Source organism: Poromitra crassiceps (assembly GCF_964638095.1).
Source record: "Poromitra crassiceps genome assembly, chromosome: 6".
Lineage (NCBI taxonomy): Eukaryota > Metazoa > Chordata > Actinopteri > Beryciformes > Melamphaidae > Poromitra > Poromitra crassiceps.
The window spans coordinates 41,946,307-41,972,751 of record NC_139627.1 but is presented as its reverse complement, the minus strand read 5'-3'; the positions used below and the strand labels follow the sequence as shown (position 1 = coordinate 41,972,751).

Below are 26,445 nucleotides of genomic sequence, written 5' to 3'. Positions count from 1 at the left end.
TAAAAAAACAATAACAACATGGCTCCACCTGTTGTCTTCTGACGACAAGACAGAGCTAGTGACTAGCATCTTTTCAGTCACAAGCAAGACCCAACGATGCTATCAAGTCGTCTTCTGACGACAAGACAGAACAAGTGACTACCATCTCTTTGTGCAAGCAAGACCCAACGATGCTATCAAGTCGTCTTCTGACGACAAGACAGAACAAGGGACTAGCATCTTTTCAGTCACAAGCAAGACCCAACGATGCTATCAAGTCGTCTTCTGACGACAAGACAGAGCAAGTGATTCGCATCTTTTGAGTCACAAGCAAGACCTAATGATGCTATCAATTCGTCTTCTGACGACAAGACAGAGCAAGTGATTAGCATCTTTTGAGTCACAAGCAAGACCGAACCATGCTATCAAGATACAATTCTCTCAGTATATTTTGTGAAATAAACATTTCTAGTGAAATACTGCTTCACATATCTTTGTCCTTGAGATCAAAGAAATAGTGGTCATTGATTTGACTAAGAGTTCTACTGACCGTGCGGTTATATATAAGGGTGATGAACTGCAATTATAACCTTATATGAGTTTATATGTTATGCAAACTATTTCAAAACAGTTCCTGGTGTTATTTTCTCAGTAATTCTGTGCTAGAACTACTGCCTCTCCTGCTGTGTATGCACAGCACATTGTAAGCACAACACCCTGCTGAGCTCTCATGAAGATTTCATTCATGAATCGGATTCTTTGTAGTCTTCAGCAGCTGATCATATAAAAGTATATGGGTCCCCCCCAGGCAAATCAGTTTTTTCCCTGGTCTGAGTCCAGCTCATAGTTCTGCTGTCAGGTGATTATCACGAGACCGATGCGGCTTAATCCCTAGCTCTACTAAAAGGAAGCACAGAAACTGGAGGATTTATAAATGTGCATGTAACCAACCGGAACGCAGTGTACATTTAGCTTTGAGTCTTTTTCCGCAGACTTTAATCTAGACTTTAATCTAATTTGAGGATACGCAGCAGAGGGCCGTTGCGGAGCGAGATTCCACGCCCTTCTGGGTGAACTAATTGACTGTATTATTGCAGTCATTTGGTGTGCAAACTGATTTGTTGCCACGGATTGGAGAGAACCAACAAGTGAAATGATGATGAAGACGCTGGGTCTTGGCCTCCTGTGTCTCTGGGTCTGTGCTGCCCCTGCAGAGGCCCAGTTTCCTCGGGTGTGTATGACAGTAGAGGGCATCCTCTCCAAGCAGTGCTGCCCGGCTCTCGGATCCGATCCTGCTGATGTGTGTGGCTCTTTATCAGGGAGAGGAAACTGCTCCGACGTCCGAGTCGACAGCAAACCCTGGGGAGGACCGTACCGACTGAGAAATGTTGATGACAGAGAAAGGTGGCCGACCAAATTCTTCAATCGGACTTGCAGGTGCACTGGTGGGTGATGTACGGTTTTATTGAGATACTATTTCAGGGAGCAGCTGAAATGATAGCAGAGTCTGCATGATTCTACATTCATCTAGACCAGTGGTTCTCAAAGTGAGGTCCGGAGACCCACAGGGGTCCTTGAGGGGGTTCCCTGGGGGTCCCCAGCAAAAAGGGAAATTGTTTATTTTCATTATTTTCCATCCATATGTAACGCAATCGCAATGACAAAATGTATGACTATTTTGGGCATGGGTTTAATCCACTTTCTGTAATTAAACATCAGAAAGCAAAAATCTTATCAGATGGGGGCCATGGTCTAATTTGTGTCAATTCAGTTTAGGGGTCCTTGACGTGAAAGAGTTTGAAAACCATGTATTCTAGACACACATATCCAGTAAGATGACTCAAGGTAAACCTGGAACATCATCTCTCCCTATGACTGCTCTCTGTGTATACAGGTAACTTTGCAGGTTTTGACTGTGGCCTGTGTAAGTTTGGCTGGACTGGACCAAACTGTGACCAGAGAAAAACACCTGTGGTGAGGAAGGACATCCATGCTCTGAGCCCTGCAGAGCAGCAGGAGTTCCTGGATGTGCTGGACCTGGCTAAGAACACAACACACCCAGACTATGTCATTTGCACTCAGCACTGGATGGGACTTCTGGGACCAAATGGAACGGAGCCCCAGATTGCCAACATATCCATCTACGACTTCTTTGTCTGGCAGCACTACTACTCTGTCCGAGACACTCTTCTTGGTAAATACCCACATAAATATATTGGCATCAAACTAACCTAATTGGTCAATTGCTGTGTTTGATTTCGCAACGTATTAGATAATCATGAAGCAGCTGTTACCAAATTGATAAGTGTGAATACATAGGCATATTCTTTGCACGGGAGTTACAAGTAGCTACTTTTGTCTTTTTTGCAGCCCTATTACTTTTCCAGACATTTCTTGATCTTTATATACATTGGATTATTGCTATTCTTTTTCTTACTATTTCATTAATTAATTAATGTTATCATTGTTTTCATGAGAAATCAAAAGTAAACTGTTTATTCACAAACGGCTTACAAAGACTACTCATAATGGGTTTCTTTTACATATAATACATCCTGGCTGTTTGCAGTATTGCCTCATTCTCTTGCATTACACTGAGGAGCTCATCAGAGACTTCATGTCCCTGTAGGTCCAGGTCGTCCATTCAAGGCCATCGATTTCTCCCACAAAGGGCCAGCCTTCATTACCTGGCACAGGTATCACCTCCTCAGCTTGGAGAGAGAGCTACAGGTAAGTGTCATCTTCTGAAGACAATGCAGGTTTTCCCACATTTGGGTTTATTACATTGAAATATTTCCCTGCAGAGACTGACTGGAGATGAGAACTTTGCGGTACCGTACTGGAACTTTGCCACAGGGCAGAGTGATTGTGACGTGTGCACCGACTCCCTGCTGGGGGGCCGCAACCCCAACAACCCCTCCCTCATCAGCACCGAGTCCAGATTCTCCAGATGGAGCATTGTGTGCAACAGGTCTGTTGGGACAAAATAACGAAGGGGGGGGGGGGTTCAATAATCATTGGTCAGATTAAAATTTAATAAACAGTACTATAGTGTGACACTGTTTTGACTATAGGACAAGTCTTTATTTTAACATTTATGTTGTCTTCCCTTCCAGTTTGGATGACTACAACCGCCTGGTGACTCTGTGCAATGGCACCAGCGAGGGCTTCATACAGAGAGGTATCATGGCGAGCAGTACCGGTGATGGGAATCTGCCCACCATGGATGATGTCAAAAGCTGTCTCAATATCCGGGACTTTGACACCGCTCCATACTTCACCAACTCAACCTTCAGCTTCCGGTACAGGCAGCTCCTTTTTATGTCCTCTACCGTTTAGAATCAATATTTTAAAAGCTACCTGCCATTTCACTCACTCTTTACAATTGTTTACATTGCATTTTGCAGTAGTATTTTAACCACAATATTTTTGGAGACTTTCCAAAAATATTCAAACACAGATTGACGCAGATCTCGTGCTTTGTAACTCCCAGAAATGCTCTTGAAGGGTATGACAAACCAGATGGAGAACTGGGCGAGTCAGTCGATAACCTGCACAACCTGGTCCACTCCTTCCTCAATGGCACCAGTGCTCTGTCTCACGCCGCAGCCAACGACCCCATCTATCTGGTCAGAATCTGAATCCAGGGGTTACTTACTTCATAATATGAAAAGTTCATAGTTGGTGGGGCTTCTTCATTAAGATCACTGAGATGTTTTTGGTTGTTTATGTTGCAGGTGCTCCATGCTTTCACTGATGCAGTTTTTGAAGAGTGGATGAAGAGGTTTGTTCCAGCCAATGGCAGCTACCCAGATGAGATGGCCCCCATCGGCCACAACAGGGACTTCAACATGGTCCCCTTCTTCCCTCCGATCACTAATGAGGAGATCTATGTTCCCGCTGAGCAGCTGGGATATTCCTATGCCATTGAACTGGATGGTGAGCAAGCTCTTCAATGAATGTACAGAATAAGTGTTCAAATTTCGTGATCGCTATCAATAATCTTAAAGGGGCATTAAGTCATCTTTGACCTTATTGACTTCTACAAGCAATCAGTAGGAATTGCAACATTGAACCACTCTCCTATACAAGTCTCTGGTACAGCCCCTACTCCCCTCATCCACTTTTTGTGATTGACACAATATGTAGCGAAGAGGCAACATCATGATGCACAATACTGTAATAATGATACTGCCGCTGCTTTGTTATTTGCCTTTTTAGCTTGAGAATGAGGAGCTCCATCTTCCATTGTTGTAGGTGGGAGGTGGAGATTGGGAGTGTTTTGAAAATGAATTTGGCTAGAAATCTCATTACTGTAGCTGGTAAAGTTGAGTCACATGTACTGATCAATAACCCCCCCATCAACCTGCTCAGATATATTGTCATCTTGTGATCTTGTGACGGCAATAAGAAAATTGCCCATTTAAAACATCATATTATAAAAAATGCATGGCTATCAAGTTAACAACATGAGGAAACATCTGGGTAACACTTTCTAATAACGTTCAGTCATAAGTGATTTATAAGCCTTTAGTTAATGATGAACTAACCATTTACAAAACATTAATATACATTTGTAGATGATTAATAAATGCTATGTTAACATTAACATATCACAAATGTGTTATCTATAAACCTTTAGTAAATTAAGTCTTCCTCACCTGTTATAAATGGTGTAAATCATTTACAAGGCTTTCTGCATCCCCTAATCTAAAGTGTGTAAACCATTCATCACACATAAATGTGTTACATTGTGAAAATGCCAAAGCAGAAGTGACTTAAACCTGCATTCATTCGAATGGTCTGCAGGGGGCAACTCCACTGGCTCCAAAAATAACTGATTGTATGGAAGTCAATGGGAAAATGACCCAGCTTCTCGCTTGATTTATGGCCTCAGTAAACACTTTCCTAATGACTTTAGATTAGGGGATGCAAAAACGCCTTGCAAATGAATTGTAAATGATTTACACATCATTTATAACAGGTGAGGAACACTTTATTTTAAGGTTTAGAGAGAACTTACAACACATTTTGTGACATGTTAATGTAGCACTTATTCATTATATACAAATGTATATTAATGTTTTGTAAATGATTAGTTCGTCATTAACTAAAGGCTTATAAATGACTTATGACTGAACGTTGTTATGAAGTGTTACCAATATCGGTTGCAAACCTGTTTACCTAAATATTTCTACTTATGATTCTGTGCAGATGATGGCGGAGCGATGGTGTTTGTGGTGGGGTCCACTATGGGAGGCATCTTCATTGGGGTCCTGGTCCTGGCCCTTATCGGGGTGCTCTACCTGCGACAACGGAGAAATAGAGGGTTCGAACCTCTGATAAAAGCAGAGTTCTCAAATAAGAAGTACACAGAAGAGGCCTAGGCTTCACACACTCTTTGGAAATACACACAGATATATTCACACCTACCTAAGAAATATGAAGCAAATATGAAATGTCAATCCTGCAAGTTAATAGCACTGTACTGTTTAGATAAGAACAATGATGTGACTCATGCAATGTCCATCAAATTATAGCTGGGAACTTATTACAATACAAGCTTTATTGATACCAATCACCGCACTACCATAGCTGCAAAAACAAATACCGGTAAATGAATGTGTACTATAATTTTTGTACCTTATTAAATCTGTTTGCCAGTGATTTCATGTGCTCCAGTCATCTCTACCTTTCCAGTGTACTATAAGTTATCTGATTTGAGAACTTTTTTTGGGGGGTGATTTGAACCATATTCAGCACCTTTTTCCAGTTTTAGAGTCATCACAAATACAAAGCTATTGGAATCTTTTTAATAAATATTTATTCTCAAGAAGAGTAACAAAACACAAATGCAATCATCTTAATTGCACTGAAAAAACAGTAAGGCATATTTGCTTATCTAGATCTTCACTTGTATTTGTTTGAAATTATCTTCAAACTCCAAGCAACAGACCTCATTAGGAATTGAATTCATACAGCAATGCATGATTGTAAAAAAAAGAAAAGAACAAAAAGACGAGTAATGTGCCTTGCTAATTCTGTTGTTGAGATCATTTGTCTGATCCATTTAGACATCCATTTTCAATATTTGATTTAAAAAATATTACCATTAAAAGTTCAATGATACAAAACCTAAAAAGGGCATCCTGTGAGATCATTAATCAGAATAAAGGAAACACTGACACCAAGAATGTTTTCTCTTCATATTTGTGTCCTTAAATGTCCTTCAATGTGGATGCTAACACTCATTTAAAGGCAACAAATAAAAGCTCAACAATTACTTACTGATATACTGCAAAGCCCAATGGATAACAGATACGATATAGTGTATAATACTGGCTAATTCCCTTGATATGTAAGCTTAGCTGGCCTTTGTGGTTTAGTGAGGAGACTGCTGCTCAGAGAGCAGTGGACATACAGTGCTGTTTGAGGCTGGTTGTGTTGGCTGGAGTCTGTCAGCTGGATACTGTACGCCCCCCCCCCCCCCCCCCAGCACTGCCAAGCCTCTCACGTTCTCTGTACGTACGCTCTGCTGAGTAGCTTCACTGGAGCATTCAGCCCTGTCCGCCCTCCACACATTCTCATTTCACAGGTGACTGTGGTCGGCTTCAAGCCTGTCTGTGGTGCAGACATAACCATTCAAGCTTTAGAGATACATTTAGGGGCCATTATTTATTTATTTGTTTGCATTTCCACTCACCAATGGGTTCAGTTTGCTCCTTCCTCTTGATAATTCCCTCTCCTTTTACATGACTGTGATAATGAATTATTAGTGATGGCAGAGTTAGTAATACCAATCTGGGCACCCAGAGTCTATCAGTCTGATGACTAATAATATTTGTATTATTATTAGTCATCAGACTGTTAGACTCTGGGTTCCCAGATTGGTAATGTACAAATACAACAGTGTAAAAACATTTAACGTTTTAATACCGACTGACAGCATTTATTCACTTGTGTTTTCTAAACACAACACATTTTCATAGCTATTTTATCCAAACATCTGTAACTAGTTATAGAATAAGCTTTTGCTGTTCAATCATGTGACGCAAACATTGCAGACACATAGCAGGTAAAATTTAGTAGTAACTGTATATGTAGGTTTTGAATTTTTCTGAGACTTCTAAATTTTCGGGTGACAGATTTTACTGGCGAATACTTCTAGGGAGGAAGGAGAAGACTTTATAGTCCCCATTTGCTCTGTGGTCAATATAAAGAAAACACCAGCACAAGTCCTTCAGAGATGGTGGTTGGATCATATGTTTTTTTTCTAGCACAATGAGCATTTCCATTGACATAGATAGAGAATGAGGCCAACACTAATCACTGCTAACATTATTTTCAATTACGGTGCAGAAGTAGTAGTAGACACATTTCATAATGTCCTATGAATGGTAAACTGCGACCATATCTGGTTGAGTAGCTTTGCATGTGGCTAAACACTCACTAATAGGGACATAAACCACCTCTGATCAAGAAAAAGAAACGAATGACTGAGAATCATTATAAATACTATATTAGCATAGAATTTGCTGTACCCACTTTGGGATGAATGAATAAATCTCATGGCAGGAGATGCACTCCACACCACAGAACCATGGTGGCATTTCATATTGGTGTTTTCTTTACTTTGACCCTTCTCTGTATGACTATTATAATGCCCCATAGTAAACCTGTGAGGGTCCTCTTTGGGAACAGCTGTCCAGGCTGTTTACTCCTGAAGCCAGGTTTCTGTAAACCAACATAATATGAAGACATTTTGCAAATAATTAATTCTTTGCAAGGCAAATGAGTACCGGTATATAGAAATCGAGGCATGTGCAGTAAAATAAAAAAAAACTGTAATTGAAAATATTTTGATCCTGAGTTGCCAGAAAAGTATTTTTGATATAACAAAAAACAACATCAACAATTTTATCCAACTCATGTTTACAGCCGGGTTCATCTCATGATAATCCATGTGTTTAAAGTGTGAGTTTCAGCATGTGAGCACACTCAGTTGTGAAGAGTGTGCTTGGTGTTAAGTCCAGCCGTAAGGTAGCTACTGGACCATTTAGCTATCCAAGGGCAAACCCATGACTGACCCATGATGTACCTATAAACATTCCTACAAGAGTCACTTCATAACTTCATGGCCACAACTATAATGAAACAGAAAATGAAACAACATGATTAGGTCATTGTTAGTCTCATTGCATCTGTTCTAAAACAAATTCATGTGATTTCTTTTATGAAATATGACCATTTTAGATGTCCAATCATTCCTGATCAATAATCATTAACTGGCATGTGTACTGTAAAATATTTTGTTATGAATTATATATAAACATTTTATATATAATCCATGCATTCATATACATATTTTTTAAATTAAATATTAGAACGATAGTCAAAGAAATTAATGACAGTGGACCAAGGATAAAATTAACATTCAAACTGGAAACCATTACGTTCATGATTTTTTCTCGTTTAGGTTACTATCTTTTGTATGCCTTTTAAACATAATATTAAGTGTACAGACCCCCATATAGCTGTAGTAAACTTATCCTGCCTCTTTTAGGTGCCTCTAATTACCACATTTTCAACATGGTTCAACACACAACACCGTTTTTGCATAAAAAAAATAATAAATCAAAACAATCAAAGTGCGTGGTTTTCCCCCCACATGGAGACCTACATCAATATCTGCCACATGTGAAAGAAATACTTTTTTTTCCAGGCTCTGGAGCAGAGTTTGTTGGGGCGGCATCAGTGTCAGACAGTGACATGACGCTGAATATATCAAGTCTAAGGATGGCACTGCACAATCTTTGGGAGAGCAGGACATCACAATGCATGACTGCTCTTTTTCTGAGAGAGCCCTCTAGCCTGAAGGCCGGTCACCTGATGCCGTCTGCTTGACTGTAGCTCCAATCTGCCTGAATACAAATACAGCAAAAAGAGAAACCCTGCTGCTGTCCAAGTGGAGCCAGTTCCTCCAGCATTATCTCCACTGTCGGTGGAGTGCCAGGGCTGAGAGGGCCAGCATGGTTGGCAAGGCTACAGAGGGTGCGAGTGTGGCCGAGTCGCCCACGGGCCCACTCCGGTCCGCTTCCACCACGGGGGCCACGGGGGTGGCGCTAAGGTCCATGTCTGTGGTGCAGCCTTCTGTGCAGCCGCTGCCACTGCCTGAGCTGCTGCCCTCATCGCCTGCAACAGCACACAAGCCAGAGTGAGCATGCAGCTGGAGACAGACCAAACGTGTGCAGTTTGAACCCAAGCTCAAGTGAAGTGTTAAAGGTAAACTACCAATTCTCCTAAACTTTTACATTAAAGCTACAATATGCAACTTTTTCATATTAAAATAACAGTGAAAGGATATATCATGCACAAAGTTTGGACAAACCTGATTGAATGTACAATCTTCAAGTCATTTTGACCTAAAGGCTGAGGCTAATGCTTGCAAATTTGTTTGAGAGACTAAATTTGTTTGAGACTAATATAAATAGTGAAGTTGATGCCTGTGTATGAATTCCTTTCTCTCTTTTCGGGGGAATTTTCCTCTCCTTTTCTCCCTTATTGTACTTAGCCAATTATCCCTGCTATCGCGGTCTTTGCTCCACCGCCTCTACTGATCCGGGGAGAGCCGTAGACTAGCACATGCTTCCTCCGATATGCACAGTCACCAGCCGCTTCTTTTAACCTGACAGCGAGGAGTTTCACCGGCAGGATGTAGCGCGTGGGAGGATCACGCTATTCTCCCCAGTTAAAGTGCGCGGAATTCATAGCAACAGGATTGACAAAGGGCTTAAGAAAAGAAAGTACAGTGCAGCTTAACGTGTGGCAGAAAAGACCTGTTCAAAAACACAGGTAAACATTGGGTGAATGTACCTACTGACTGTAAAGCGCTTTGGATAAAAGCACTATATAAATGCAGGCCATTTACCATTTTACCATTTACATCAGCATTGCATTTGATTGGCTGTGTTTTCATCGTTTGCTTCCTGAACGCCTGTGGAGGCTTTAAGGATGCTGATTAACTAAGGATCAGGTTCAGCCGAGGGTTAGATGCCATTTCAAAGTAGACAGCTCATCAAGATGAGTGACATGTGGTGGGGTGTGTGAATTGCCCAACTGAGGGGGAAGCGGGCAGTACTAACAATACACTTCCTGCCTCAAGAGGAAAAGTTGCACATCGTCATTTTTTTTGACATGTTTTTGCTTTATTTGACAGATGGACCGTGAGAGAGAGACAGTAAGGTATGGGAGAGAGATAGGGGAGGACATGCAGCAAAGGACCACAGGTGATATTCAAACTCAGGGTGCCATGGCACGCTCTACCTGTGAGCCCCTGCATATTGTAGCTTTATACATGTCTGCATTGCAATAGTGAGAACCAGCTTACTTGAGTCTTGAAAGTAGATGTCATTGCCATTGTAGGCATTTTTCAACTTGTTGGTCATCACCCTCAGAGCCATGATCTGCTGACGGATGAAGGTGTCTGGGCGGGTGATGTCCACAGCCACCTCAGGGTTGTTCACCTGGTTGGTCAACCCATCCTTCTGGACCTCAGGAAAGTACCTTTCAGGTCAAAAACAAAGAAAAAAGAAACTAGTTAAATAAACATAGCATTCTTATTATTTAGGAGGTACTTAAATATGCACTGATGCTACCAACGATTCTTTGGCCAATTAGTAAAAAGTGTTTTGTGTAACACTGAGTTTGTGTGAAAGGGTGTAATACCACAGTGGGTAATTCCACTAGACTACCTTATTATAGACTCTGAGCTCTCCGGCATGCAGAGAATTCCTGGGAATAGAAGCTGTGTACTCATAAGAGAGGGCAGAGAAAGGCTAAGGGTGGACATCATTCACAATTATTTAGTTGTTTTGTTGATGTTTTGAAATATGGAAGTCCTTCTCGCACAGTACTTTGCTCTCTGAGGAGAGATCTGTGTTGCTGAGATGAACATTGACCTAATCGTGTCGGGGGAATGTTTTGACATGCTGTGAGAGATTGCTCCAGGGAAAAGATGTCAACTGCCCGAGTTCCTGTTTGTTAAAGAACAAACAGGCCCGTCAGATGAGGGCATTCCACAAATCTTCTGTTAAAAGAGGTAACATTTGACATCTGATGTTACTGATCATATTCTTTTCGCTTTTGTCAGAAAAAGACAGCAGTGGCTACCACACAATACTGCCATACCTGGGGATGCGCGCACCACAACACCATGCAGACTTGGAAAAAATAATGTTGGGAAAATGGACAAATCTGCTTAGTCAGTCCCTGCCTATGGCAATGCTCAATGCCCATGTGCAGTTTCAGATTGATTGGCCAACCCGTTGAGATAAATGGACGGACAGAGTTTCCCTCATTCTATAGTAGGATTAACACTTTAGAGCAGTGGTTCTCAAATCGGGGTCCGGAGACCCCCAGGGGTCCGTGGCACTTTGCCAGGGGGTCCACAAAAATAAAAATAAAAACTTTTTTTTTGCAAAAGCTTCATAGTTCAACGAAAATATTTTATGCTTTAAATCTAAAATGGTTCATGGATTACAATCTAATCTAACAAACCTATCAATTTAAAAGTCAAACACGTTACCGTGGAAACAATTAACCTTAGCTCAAAATCACAAATCAGAATGAGGGGGTCCTCGGTATATTTTCCATCTTGTAAGGGGTCCTTGACTGAAAAACATTTGAGAACCTCTGCTTTAGAGCACATGGGTCAAACTCAAGGCCCGGGGGCCAAATCCGGCCCATTATGGCTAAAAATAGCAATTGTTAGATTTAATAATAGTTGTAGGCTACTAGTTGTCTGTTTGCCATTGTTTTCCCTATAATTCTGCTTTCAGAGCTAGTTATAAAGTATTAAGTTATTACTAAAAAACAATAATCATCAAATCAGAGGCAATATGAAATACTAGAATAGATTCTTCGCACCATGATGCTCGAGTGACCATCACTGATCACATCATGGAGTGCTCGAGTGTCGCACAATTGCTCAACTTCGCATAGACATTGTGACATCATCAGTGACATCACAATTGCTGGGGATTTCAATTAAATGCATGAAGGTCTGTGGTTAACACAAGCTTATGGGAGTGGTAATTTGTGTTCAGCAGGATAATCTTCACAACCCAGCAAACATTTTCACGTATAATGACCGTCTGCTGCACGTCAAACCACTACATCTAGTCAGGGTCTAATTATATATCCGAAATGGAAATCTTAGCGACGTAATTCCTCTACTTCCCCACAACGTGTCCAGATTCAACGATTTTTGCTACATCGAAAGAAAAAAGATAGCACCTCATGGGGGATTCGATCCTGAGGCGCCCGCTTTGCAGTCCTGAGTCTTATCCATTAGGCCACAGAATTAGTTATAAATACTACGGATTTGGTCATACAGTATATAGAGATACTTAACATTGAGAACTTGGCATTTTGACATGACCGTCCCTACTGGAAGTTGCATTGATAGGCTAGCTGCCTCGCTAATTCTGTTTCATGATTTCAACCAGCGATGAGACAGGTATATTTATATCATTTACGATAATGTAACCAACGTGACTTTAGCAGACAGCAGCACATCCAAAACCCACAACACTGCGTTTAGTTACGGCAAGAGAAATGGGACAATACCACAGGATTCAGGAAGTTTGTGATAAATACAAGCCCATAGCAAGAGACACTTGCACTTATATGACATAAACGTGTTTTCATATTAAAAAAAGAAAAGGGCGTTCAATAAAAGTCGTCATTGCAGGTGGAGTGTCACACTGTGACTATCTGATCACATAACAGGTAAATTGTCAATCAAATGTCATTTTATTCAACAAAAACACAAAAGACACCTACATATGGTGTTTTCAAAGCAATATGAGATCAATATTTTTTGTTTTGAAGTGACAGTCTAAACGTTACTTTGGAGGAACGTGGAGAGAACGTCAGACTTAGATGGTAGATGCCAAACCACAATTCTATCGTCTGGTGACGTCGCGGTCAAGACGATGTTTGCTGGGAAACCAGTACCACTTTTATGACTTTTTAAACGTTTCTGAAAAACGCTTTTACGCTTCAAAAGTGATAAAAGTGGTCCACGTTTGTGAAGATTATCCTGCTGAACACAAATTACCACTCCCATAAACCTTTGTTAACCACAGACCTTATGTCATTTAACCGAAATCCCCATTCTAAAAGCCCATTCACTTTTCCCCTTATGAACCGAAGCGCTATTTCCAGACTCATTCCTGCAGTACTCTATTAAAGGGGAGGGGCATCTGGGTAGTGTAGAGAAGTGTTTGCAACTGGGAAGCTGGTGGGGTATGTGTCCTGGTCACTGCACTAGTGCCTCCTCTGGTCAGTCAGGGGGCCTGTTCGGGGGGGGAGGGAACTGGGGGGAAATAGAGTGATCCCTTCACGCGCTACGTCCTGCCGGTGAAACTCCTCACTGTCAGGTGAAAAGAAGTGGCTGGCGACTGCACATGTATTGGAGGAAGCATGTGTTAGTATAACTTAACTCTACTCAGATCGGCAGAGGGGGTGGCGCAACGACTGCGACAGCAGGGGGGATTGGCCAAGTACAACGGGGCAGAAAACGGAGGGGAAATCAGATTTTTTTTTAAATAAAAAAAATGCAATGTAATTAGATCAACAATGAGGCACCATGCTGCTTTTCATATAAACTACAGTGAAAGGCTTTGTGAATTTACAACACAATTATGCTGGTCATCCCCTTGTTTTACAAAGAAGTGTTTACAGCCAAAGAATGCCAAGCTCTTGAACAGTTGCATTTGGGTCAGTGAAAAGTAAATAACCTGGAAATAGGATTAGATGTATTAATCTATGGCTACTAGTTTAACAGACTTTGGACTGCTAAGCAGCCGTTTATATTAGACTGCAGTGACGGTCCCCTGTTATCTGTGGTTATTGTTTATTTTCACATTCCCATTGCATTTTATCTTTCAGTTATGTTTTCTTCAGGTTTCCTTTCTGTCTGACCTGTGTTACAGATCAGGCCAAGTCATTTCTCAATATTCAATTCAGGCTCGTATTCTATCGTGTCTAGGGGTTGACTGGCATTATGATCCGATAACATGTGAAAAGAAAACAATGAATCAGGCTGTTTATCGTTTGAGATGCAGGCCACTCACCCATTAGCTTTAGCCGACGTGGCTTTTAGAGCGTTCTGACCCTCGGCAAGCTCCGCCGGTTGGTTGCGTGAAGGATCCAAGATAGTCCTCATGTGAGGAGAGTCCCATAAATATGGGACAGGACGAAAAGACGATGAACAGTGCACGACGAAAATATAAACTAGCATAAACTATCAACAACGTGCATTGGGGCCTTGGCCGCTATCTTCTGTGTGGGCTCAACTGAGCTGAGTTCGAGAGCGCAGGGGCGGCAGCCATCTTGTCGACCTGTATGGCAGCCCCATGGGACAAAAAGGCACCCTCTATCTCCTCTATATGAGCAGGCCCACAGATGAAAAGATAAACAGCCACAATCAATAGAAGTAAATATTGATCATCATATCTAAGCTGGCAGGGGTGATCTGTGACACCTGTGTGCAGGCCTCCTGGGAGGGCGGAGTCATCAGCATCATTGGAGTGCACCTGGGCCCAGTGCTCACTCCCTTTAAAATCCTGCCTTCCTGGCCGCTGAGCAGATCTTTTCCCACCAAAATACATATTTTTGCCTTTAAACGGTGTTCTCTCTGTTTTTTGTCACGGCTCCTGGTTCCCCTAGGCTGGGGTCATGACACCGCATTACCACCAGGCGGCGGCACCCTCACCTGCCCTTGGTGTGTCCATTCCAGCACTGCTCATCACTGGCATTTGCAGCGGTCACTCTGTCCTCTGCACACACCTCCTCAGGCAGGCTGGACCAGAACTTCTTGGACAGCTTCAGTTTCTCCTTTATGTCCACCACCTATGCAGAGAGGGGGATCATTTCAAAGGAGAATAAACAGCACATCAACACAAACCAAGCCAATGTCCAAATGTGAGTGACAACAGTCCAAGTGCTGAAAATGAGAAATATAGAATAGATATGCGTGCTGAAAAGAAAATGTTCTCTGAACACGAAACATTGCTTTCACACCATCCCTTTTGAGCCAGAAAAAAGAATCCTGTTGCTTTTAGCTCTTTACCATAGCTCTCAGAAAATACAACACTCCTACTCAATTGGTGACATACATTTTCTAAGAGGTTAACAGTGGATCTGGAAGAGATATTCATATTCATTCTTGCCCAGCAAGCGGTCGTATCTGCTTTGGCTCCTGAGGTGCTTCAATTTCCCCTCATTCCATAAGCTGGATAGCACATTGTTTGGCAAGCGCCTTTTCATTACTAAGATAATAACAAAAAATCTCTCTATCTTTCCACCTATCCAGTGTATGCATTATAGCCCTTGCAGCCCTCCACGCATCCTCACTTATGTTGCTCTACTGCCTTGCAAGTGGGTCTGAGAGAAAATACAGGCTTTTACCTCTATATGTTCTGATACATGCTACATGTAGGTATACCTGTACATGTAGCGCGAGTCAATATACCACTCGTACAGTATGCATCTCATTTATAACCACTCGTACAGTATGCATCTAATTTATAACCACTCGTACAGTATGCATCTAATTTATAACCACTCGTACAGTATGCATCTCATTTATAACCACTCGTACAGTATGCATCTCATTTATAACCACTCGTACAGTATGCATCTCATTTATAACCACTCGTACAGTATGCATCTCATTTATAACCACTCGTACAGTATGCATCTCATTTATAACCACTCGTACAGTATGTATCTCATTTATAACCACTCGTACAGTATGCATCTTATTTATAACCACTCGTACAGTATGCATCTCATTTATAACCACTCGTACAGTATGCATCTTATTTATAACCACTCGTACAGTATGCATCTCATTTATAACCACTCGTACAGTATGCATCTCATTTATAACCACTCGTACAGTATGCATCTTATTTATAACCACTCGTACAGTATGCATCTCATTTATAACCACTCGTACAGTATGCATCTTATTTATAACCACTCGTACAGTATGCATCTCATTTGTAGAAAATGCCCTGCAGTGATACTGTATGCAAAACGGATACATTTGCCCTATCCTCATAAATAACCACATCTCTCCAAAGGGAGGAGGGGGAAGGAAATCTCTGGCACGCAGATTTATTTTTCATCTATATTGACTATCATGGGTTTGGCATGATGACTAGACAACTTACAAGTAAGACGGCATGGGCTTGCAGCAATATTTTTTGACTTTGCGCAGACGTTAATTCTCCTTTGCGTCTTCTTGGCCACGTGACACAGTCGGATAATGTTTCGTGACTTGAGCCTGTTGAACCTCAATCTTTCATCAAAGACGCAGCATTTGACATATTTCACTGAAGTTGAGGGAACGCCCGGGTTGCCCCCATTATCTTTTTGCGTCTGACTTGCGTGAAATTGTGGTGAACCTGAGCAGGACATGAAAGATGGTGTACTGGCTGCTGTCGGCCCCGCCATGCGTTTGATGTGTTAATCCTGTCACACTGATGCCAAAGCACTTCAGCAGCTCCCATACTACCCAGAGGGTCAGGACTCCACTCAATGCAATGTTGAACTAAACCTCACACATTATTTGCACCAAGTCCAACAACTGAGGTTTGCTAAGGATCTGCCGGCAAAACCAGGTCAGAAATAGTGTGAATTAATACAGAGAAGAAAACAAGCTCACGGTTGACTAGCTGGTTGGAACCTGCTGCAAACGTTATGCTGCCATATTCAATTTAGCGGTAAATTAATAAATCGTTGATTTCTACCATATGACACATGAATGGATTGGGGTTACATGATGGGGTCTTACAGACTGATTAAGTAATTTATTCTTAAATTGCTCCATAACATGGAATAATAGCATGGCCAGTATAAAGTACCGCAGGAGTGAGTGCGGAATACACGGGCACTTCCGGCTCTTACGTGTAAAATTCAATCGAATTTTTGTACGGGGATTTTGGTTAAATGTTTGAATTAAGGTCTGTGCTTAACAAAAGTTTATGAAACAGCAAAGTTTGTGTTCAGCAAGAACACAAGCAATCTTCACAAATGGGGACCACTTTTTATGATTTTGAAAGCGTAAATGTGATTTTCAGAAAACTCTTCAAAAGTCATAAAAGTGGTCCTTATTTGTGAAGATGATCTTGCTGAAGACAAACGTCGTTGTTTCACAAACTTTTGTTAACCACAGACATTATTTCAGGCATTTAACTGAAATTCCCATAGAAAAATCCCATTGATGTTTACACGTAAGAACCAGGAAGTGCAGGAACTTCTGGGTAAGCCTACAAAAATACGTGATCCCTGCGACACATTAACATAACTATATGTTCAGTCACATTATAAGTTCATTATAAAGTGTGAGTGAATATTGAATGTCAGTTTCATCCTTGCCAGTTATATAAAACTGGCTATCAATACAGCACACTTCCCCATTGGGAAGAAAAGGAATATACATTATCTATCTCTATTAAGGCACGCGCAATACAAATAAAACAATCTAGGAGAAGGAGAGAGTGAGCCTTTTCACAAAAGAATACAGATGCTGTTTGCTACTGTGAAATGTCTGTGAATCTAAGTCTGTCTCCCACTTCATTGTGCACTGCCCATGAATAAATAATATGACTGCAACAATCAGTCTGGCATGCAATCAGCTACAGTGCACACTAGATGGCACTATGTCTTTGAGAAATGAAGAGTTGGAGGGAAGAGAGAGAGAGAGAGAGAGAGAAAGAAAGATAAAATAAAAGTGAGCAAACTACATCTGCTACATCTACATCTAAACCTACAGTACATCTCAAAATAAACCCATCTCAATATGTGCCAATCAAATCACATTCATATTCAATATGGGTTCTCCACATAGTCTCTCTCTCTCTCTCTTTTTTTTGGACAATTGTATTTTCCTTCTCCCCATAGTCTTAACACGGAACTGTGCTTGCCAAACTGCTTATCACACCGTGGGAACAGAGGTAACAAGGAAATCTTAAAATTAAACTGTTGGGTACATGACAGTACGTGAGCATGAACGCACACGCCGTATTATTCATGAGAAGCAGCAACACATTACTAAATTTAACTTCATATCTGTAAACTGAACAAAATCTATAAACAGTCTCCAGTGCTAAGATGACAAGCCTGTTCAAACACCATCTCTCCAACGTGATGATAGAAAGTGAAGATGAGGTGAAGCGTGTGGAAGAGAGAACTCATTATAGGAGGACCTCACTGTAATTGTATTATTATATTAGAAAGAGCTGCCCCCACACAACAGGAAATTACTCTGTATTTGTCTTCAGTGACATCCTAACAGATGATTATTATCCCCATGTTTGATGGCCACTACACAGACGCGCGATGACATTAAGGTGTTATTAGCGTGTGGTAATTATGGGGCTGTAATAAGGGCGGACAAGGCAGTCGATGGAAACGTTTACCGTCAGGATGTGCGCACTATCATAATATGACCGCGTCAATCATGTTGTTTCTATTGACATCTCAACTTAGTGGAAACATGGCAAAAGCCTCAAAATGTCAGCGACACAATGCATCACAAGGTATTAGACGCGTTGGTTACAAATAGGCCTATCCTCTAAAAAGCTATGAATCGTGAGGAGAGAGTCAACGCAAATGATGCTTTTACAGGGAAAGTGCTGTATCTTACTCTTCCACTGACATAGAGTAATGTTTAGAATATGGCAGAGGGATGGCAATTATTTTCTACGGTTTCCAAGGTCCTTACTCGGTAGGGTAGTTATATAAAATGGCTGGCTTAAATGGCCTTGTTCTGCTTATGTTTTATGCAGCCCATCATCTATAATCTATTCCTCTTCAAGGCATGATGTGGCCCTTTTGGCTAATGACATGTTTCTTACATTTCTCCTAAGGTGTGTGCTTAAGAGCGTTTCAGAAAAGGAAGCATCAGCCTCAAATGTACAGAAAAACATTTCAACTGAAAAAAACAACAACACTGCGATATTTAGCTATACAGAATGTGTCAGAATTGGTTGAGACGACGGTTTAAAAGGCTCTAACAGACAGAGTTGAGATATTTGTCTCACATGCACTTGTTTGTAATCAGAGGGGATTAAGAAATGCATGCATTGTGCCCAAGCTTTTGGTAAAGGACATCTAAAAGTGCGTATCTTTAGCTAGAACGAGGATACCTTTTGGTAAAGGACATCTAAAAGTGCGTAGCTTTAGCTAGAATGAGGAGACAGAGTATTCATGATTAAGCATCAGTTAAACCCAGAGGATGAAAGGCTGCAGCAGAGTAGAGTTTTGCCTGCTCTCTCCTTTTCCTCCCAAGTCATGTATTTTTCTCCTTCGCCCTGCCTCTCCCTTCTCTCTGCTTTCTGTCATGAACCATATATACTGTATTACTCCAGTCCATTGTGTTTCTCCCTGCTGCCTCTCTCTCACTCTGCTCTCCGTTCGCTTTGGTCTTTCCCTCTCTGCCCTAAGTGAAAGTGAAGGTTACGTGGCTACCTGACCAGCGATCTTACACCACAACTCCTACTGTGAGGAGCTTTGAGAATAAAGTCCCTGGTCTCCCTCTCTTTGTATTTTCAGTCTTCTCTATCCTCTGTCTGGACTGTACATTTTCTTACTGCTTAGTATCCAGCCACTCTCCAGCCTGCCTGTATATATTCCACACCCTCTTTCTCGCCTTTTTTTACGTCTCCATTTTTATTCTCATTCTCATACGTCTCCCATTTTATTCTTCAGCATCTCCAAAACCACAATGGAAATAAGCCGCACAGCATTATCGTGTTATTCTTAAGTTTTCCAGGCCATTTAATATATGATTTACCTTCCGTCTGTTTTATTAACTATTATGATTTATGTTCTGTCTGTTTTATTAAACATGGATTTGTCAGAAAAAAATCTATCAAATCAATCAGCTGTGAATTCCCTCTGTTTCTCCCCCTTTTTCCTGCTCTTTCTGCAGCTGTTTGGAGAGGGACACCAAGAGGGAAACAGGCCGTTTACCCAATGGCACTAAACCACAATACAGAAGATTAATTCTGAAGTAAACATCATTAAACGCTAGCCTGTTATGTGCTATTGCCCACACAGCATCACCTGTCATAGACCAAGCACCGCCTCACCTTTAGACTCACATTATTCACCAAACATGCCTTACAGTGCAAAGCAGGCAGCACCAACTTATCGCAGATAATGTTTACTCAATGTGCAAAATAATTGGGTATAACTTGAATGCATAAATATGGGGAAATATTTACAGATGATTATTATTTCCAAACAACAACAGTATGAGTCAATGCGATAATGATGTTACCAGGCTTAAAGTATATGTGCTTACAAACGCTCAAAGTATTCCTTACATGGAATTTGTATAATGAATTTTGATGAGCAATGCTTGTTTGTGCCTGTGCAGCTGTGTGTGTGTGTGTGTGTGTGTGTGTGTGTGTGTGTGTGTGTGTGTGTGTGTGTGTGTGTGTGTGTGTGTGTGTGTGTGTGTGTGCATACGCAAGAGATTCTGCACGCACTCTGTATGCGTGTCAACTGGCGAGGAGCTGTATGCCACCTTTCAGCTCAGCATACAAATGTGAGCGAAGTGTACTCTGGCCAGCGGTGTTCGTACTCTGACCAGCGGTGATCGTATGCCCTTGCCTCTCAGATCAAAAGCTCACGTGTCACTGGCTTTGAAGCTGCAGTCACACTCCTGGCAACTGCACAAAGTCTGGCGCCCAGTGTAGTATCTGTGGGATGATTGGCAGACTGACGAGCTATCTGCCTTTCAGAACATCTGTAGCTAAACCAGTCTCCAAAACATATACATCAGCACACTCACAGCACAACCCTGGCCTGTCTTGACCTAATCAGTATCTCCTATCACCACTCTGTCTACCTCTACCTCTCTCTCTCTCTCTCTCTCTCTCTCTCTCTCTCTCTCTCACACACATGCATGCACGCACACACACACACACACACACACACACACACACACACACACACACACACACACACACACACGCGTACACACACACGCGTGCGCACACACAAAAACACAGAGAAATGTGGCTTGTTAAGCATGCTGTCTCAGGGTGGTTAAGGCACTACTGTCTTGTTAAATTAATAATTAGTCCTTTGTTTCTAAGCAACTATCTAGGGATGTCATCATTGCTTGACATTGAGTATATCCCACTGCTGCAAGTCTGAGCTAAATTAGTGCATGTTCAATCTAATCATAGACTGGGCAGCAGGTCTCGCCACGAAACCACAAGGGGCAGACAACTCCTCGATCAACTTATTTTCCCTGGCAACTGCTGCTCCTGTCTGCATTAAAATAGTTTTTCATTTGATACGAATGCTGTATTCTTCCTGCAGCTCAATTACAGAGTTCAAGGAGTCGGTTCTGCTCATACCAAACCGTTGCCATGCCTTAAGCCTCTCGCTCTGACCAGTGACCACTTTTGAGGACAGACCGAATAGTTTCTCCCAAGGAGGACGCCCACACCAAGACTAAGAATAGCTCTGCCTCTTCATCACATTCTTGATCAAGTTATATTCCCGGTCATTGTGTTAACTGACCCAAATCTATAGACTAATATATACTGTCCTCTAACTCTGCGACGTGTACCACGTGTAGTGAACAGATCCACGATGCGGCCATAGTGTTGAGTATCAGTGTGGCGAGGGCCTGCGGGTGTACGTCCCTGGACACGGCTATTTAATCACTGGTGTCTAACACCTCATAAAGGCCTCCTACTGTGTCCAGGTCTACCCATAAACAGCAGATCCTCTCAACCAAGACCTGCCATCTGGCTCAAAAGCACTTTTAGCATATTAAAAAAAAATCTGTACTCTAGAAATAATATTGGTTGACCCAAAGCATACGGGGCAAATGACCTCTGTGATAACGTTTTGAATAGCATGTGTCTCCACTTTGTGAGCTTCTTTTGCATTAGCCTTTTGTCCTTGTCTAGAAGCCGTCGCCGCCTCAAAGGTGACTGACGTTGCTGCTTGCAGCAGGTTGCTAGCAGAGTGCTTATAGTGCGCCGTTTTCATCCAATCAATATCCATCAACAGAGAGGGCAAGAGCAAATATGCCTCCCCTCTGTGACTTCACCATAGATGACACTAGAAAGACATCATCGACTGCTTTAGCTTGCAGTATTCACACACAGTCGGAATGGTACACCGAAGCAACTCTTGCTCCAGTGTGGTCAGGAAATGGCATAACGTCTTTCAAAATAAAATGTGTTTCGATGTGGCAATACAATAGCTTGTTTGCAACCGTGTGATTCCGATGGGGGGGGGGGGGGGCAGCTCTCCCAGAGCTACTATGGAGAATAGCGAGTATGGCAAGAGGGTTGGATGCCGCGACCACCATGCAGGTATCGCCAGAAGATTGCAAAATATAATAGGATATGATCCAAATACAATGTAGAGAAGCAATTTTTCCAGCAACTTGTCTGATTTTGCTAGTGCTTTCCTATGTAGCCTGCTGCTGGTTGCCCCCCAGCATGATTACATGGCTTGCAAGCAAGTCAATGGTCAATGGTCTCGCCCCGGTTGCCGTCCTGACATGATGACGTCACCTGAAAACAACCTATAGCCGAGTATAGCGTATATGCTGTGCCCCACTGCCAGTCCAAGAGCCAGACTCGCCCCCCCCCCCTCCTCCTCCCCATGATAAACCTGTTTCAGCCCTATTCTGGAGGCCCTTGCACTTCCTCCAGCTCTGAGCTGGAAAAACCCTCCCTGTTTCTCTTGATTACATCTGAGTATGTCTTAGCATAAATGTGCCAGAGAAGAATACTACAACATGATGGAACACAAAGCCATGGCGTGGCCGGCGCATATATCATTCTCACAGCCGCGAGTCACGATGCCACTACTGTCTGTGTCAGCCTCGTGTGACCGTTATTATGCTGCTTCGCAGGCTGGATGCTACTTGACATAAAGTGAAATCCTATTCTCATTCAAATGTGCCGATTATTTCCCCTTTGTTTTGATTCTGCAGCCCAGGTTTCCAAACAGTAGCAAGATCCATCTTGATGCTGTACCTGACAGAAACTGAAGGAAGGTTTCAGATACAAGTGAGGCAAATAAACAACAGCAATGAATATTTATCACTCTTCAGCCTTCACACATACATACCTTACGATTTAAAAAATGCAATTGTGTATATTGCATTAACTGTTTATGATACATAGCTCACATAGTAACGAAAAGAGTCAGTATTTAGATTTGAACTGCTGCCTGACAAATGATGTGCGCGTGTAGGTTTTCATTCCTGAGTTCAGTATGAGGAGGGTTGAATACGGCATTGAAGCGCTAAGTTCTGTGACACCCTGGAGGCGTAGCTTTATTCTGCAGCTTTTAACACGTCTTCATAGCTGCCGTGGGAGAAATAATTCATCATGTCTTTCATTTAAAGTGACGGTGTGAATCTCTCGGTACCTGGCAAAAAAATAAAAAATAAAAAAAGTTCTATGGTTCCAAAAATAGCAGAAATGGTTTTGTTACAAGTGATGCAAAATTACCTACTAATGGCGTCAGTCTCTCTCTGTGCTACTTTAGATCAGGTTTAACCCATTCTACTGAGTAATAACATTATATAAATATAAAATGATGAAAAAGCACTCGTACACAATTTGTGCAACCACCTTTTGTGATTTTAAGGACATTTGATGTAACCTAGTGCCTGGAATTATGCTTCATTAGTCACAAAATCACTATGCAGGTGTTGTTCAAGCACAACATAAAACTGCCACTTCATACCAATTTAATTGATTGTCCATGTTTTACATGCTACATGTACAACATGGTCCCTCTAATGAGTGACTACTCTCAATATGTTATGTTATAGTTCATGTATTATTCACATCCTGTCAACTGCTACTGCAGCACGCCAGCACGGCATATTCAAAGAGGCCTTTTTTACATCATATTGCCTCGAACCCTGTGCTCAGTCCCTTGGTGACTACACAGTTCGGCAATATAGTTTATCATGGTGAGCACAATTTATCACACAACGATCCCATGGTGAGGGAAAATGACAGAATATTGATGAAATGGTGGTGAGTTTGTGCTTGTGAGCGGCCCTGGGCTATGGCTGGAGAAGTGTTTGAAACAGGGAGATGATTAAAGGGAAGCTCCACACTGCGGAGAAGAACAGAGCAATCATTGGCAGGCCTGCTCCCTCCCTGCTGCCCCCGTTCTCCAGGGAGGCAGCCAGGCCACAGTGTAAATGGGGCCAATGTGTCTCATTAACGTATTGACAGATATATGAAAAGTAGCAGAGCCTTCATGGCACCGCCATTAGTCACCATGAAAGAAGGAAGCCATGGATGGAGCTCAGTTAACCAGAGAGCGCAGAGGAAAGAGGAGTGATTAACGTATGACTGAAACACATGCAATCTGTTGATCATGTTACGGAGCTTTCTTGTGAAACATCACACTATTGGCAACATTGTAGCTTATTCTCATCATTGCTGGTTGGCTTATAGCCTCTGACTGGGCCTCATTTAGTATATCCTCAAAGTTATGTCTGTCCAGGCAGATGCCCCTCGCTGGTTTTCCCCTATTTGATAAAGCAGGGGAAAAACACATTTTTATCCACAGCAATGGCCCTGCCCAACTTATAGGGCACTATTAGCAGGGAAGCTACAGTATGAAACAGTGTGTATGCAACATTGGGCTGGTTTGCTCTTTGAATTGAAGGCAGGTTGAAAATTAAAAGGGGTCCAACACAGACTTGAGCTGAAGGAGGAGGATTAGTGGCTTGTCTACAACACTGTTCTAAAAGTTGAGGTAGAGCAACCTGTGCGCCGGGGCCCCACTGGCGGACCGCGAAGGTATTGCAAGTGGGCCGTCAAATCATTTGCAAAACATTATGATCTTTGTGGGGGGGAAATGCTATGTATGACAATGCAATTCTCTATGGTTGAATAATAATAATAATAATAATAATAATAACTTGAATTGATATAGCGCCTTTCAAAAAAACAAAACAAGGTCACTTTACAGGAGAGGGGGCAAAGGGGGGGGGAACCAAGGGAAACAGATGATACCTTTATTTAATTTGTAATCAATTATTTGTAATCAATTATTCATTAATTAGCCTATTTTAGTTTCTGGTCTCTGTGGTGCTGATGGACAGCTCTTTTATCGTTAAAATAAAGTGCTCTGATAACGCATTATTTGGCCTCCGTACTGCTTACGCTCAGACGTGGGTCGCAGACATTTTGGAAATTTTCAAGTGGGCCATGAGTGGGGAAAGGTTGGGAACCACTGAGGTAGAGAATTAGGTCTCATGTAGATGTACGTGAAAATAATTATTTTTTAATTATTTCACCATATTTTCAAAACACTGCTACATTATAGAAACCTCAACTCAGCAAGCAGAGTGTGTCAAAGGCATTGCCATTAATATTGCCAACCAAGTTTCATGCTGGGGACAGTGGATTGGAAACAAGTTAGTAGTCTATGTGTTCCGCCTCCTTACAATTGATGGACCAAAGGATGTTTCCCTACTGTCTTGCTTTCAAATCCTATGGCAGACTGATACAGCTGCTAGGTATACTTTAATACTAGACACACAATCCCCGAATAGGCGAATACCCACCATTTACATGCTTGTATACAGGCATCGGGTAGATGAGGCCTTGGTGTTCTGAAGAGTACTCATAACATTCTGTGGGAAACCAGTATAATTAAAAATAAACCACGCACAGTCCAGGCTTAAACGTACAATATATAATTTTCTGCCACTAGGTGCAGCCAGGTTTCTCACACTCAAAACAATAACAACAGACATAGTGTCATGGCGTCGTGTCGTATTTAGGTTAGGATTCAATCAGTGTTCATTGTTCACAAGGTTTTGCCTGGGAGCGGAAACCCGGAGACGTCTCCTCCCCTCTTAAAAACAAACACACTCTGCAATTAAAACCTGTAAAAACGCTGAATAAAGCAGCTTCACGTTAACAATAATTCTTTCCCTAATGCAGTTTGGCAGACGGGGCTGCTCGCAGCGTTATCGCTAACGTTAGCTCAGCCTGGCCCCATTTCTAGGCGCTCAGCTTGTATTTAAAGTGTAACTAACCTCCAAAACACTTTTTTTCAGCTTTTAACCAATATATATGACTTTGGGGGTGATGTGTGAAGAATTCTGCTCAGAATTTCCACATTTGACACCAAACTGTTGCCATTTTACCATTTGTATCATTTTTCAGCAGCATAACTGGCATAAGCGCCCTCTACGGGTCGAACACTGCTTTTTTTTTTTTCTCAAATGAATGGGAGATTAGGGGCACACTGACGTCACAGTGCCCCCAAAGACTATGGGATTTCAAGATAATTACTCCCCTACCCCCTCTGTACCCTTTCGGCTCCTCAGAACTCCAAGCCTATTCTTATTGAAGTTTGCTCTTAAAA

At 41.9% G+C, this 26,445-nt stretch overlaps 2 protein-coding genes across 2 annotated transcripts in view; one reads left to right on the top strand and one right to left on the bottom strand.

Annotated features, from left to right (window-relative positions):
• The first annotated feature begins 926 nt into the window (after positions 1-926).
• dct (dopachrome tautomerase) lies at positions 927-6,352 on the top strand. The gene is made up of 8 exons (XM_083639554.1): positions 927-1,424; positions 1,874-2,173; positions 2,609-2,709; positions 2,784-2,950; positions 3,096-3,281; positions 3,473-3,608; positions 3,717-3,918; positions 5,194-6,352. The coding sequence occupies exons 1-8, from the start codon at positions 1,133-1,135 to the stop codon at positions 5,364-5,366; spliced, it is 1,557 nt and encodes a 518-aa protein (XP_083495680.1). The 5' UTR covers positions 927-1,132; the 3' UTR covers positions 5,367-6,352.
• A 2,613-nt stretch (positions 6,353-8,965) lies between these two features.
• The window catches only part of gpc6b (glypican 6b), a gene marked incomplete at both ends in the record, with an annotated part of 143,235 nt that continues 125,755 nt past the window's right edge, over positions 8,966-26,445 (bottom strand). The window contains 3 exons of the mRNA XM_083639494.1: positions 8,966-9,171; positions 10,367-10,542; positions 14,759-14,895. Of these exons, the coding sequence (XP_083495620.1) occupies positions 8,966-9,171; positions 10,367-10,542; positions 14,759-14,895 (519 nt within the window). The remainder of the gene's footprint in view (positions 9,172-10,366; positions 10,543-14,758; positions 14,896-26,445) is intronic.

Bases quoted from the DNA above. Each gene is read 5' to 3' on its own strand.
- dct (XM_083639554.1), top strand. From the start codon at position 1,133: ATGATGATGAAGACGCTGGGTCTTGGCCTCCTGTGTCTCTGGGTCTGT. The intron at 2,951-3,095 runs GTCTGTTGGGAC...CTTCCCTTCCAG, and splicing joins TGGAGCATTGTGTGCAACAG to TTTGGATGACTACAACCGCC. The intron at 3,282-3,472 runs GTACAGGCAGCT...TGTAACTCCCAG, and splicing joins AACTCAACCTTCAGCTTCCG to AAATGCTCTTGAAGGGTATG.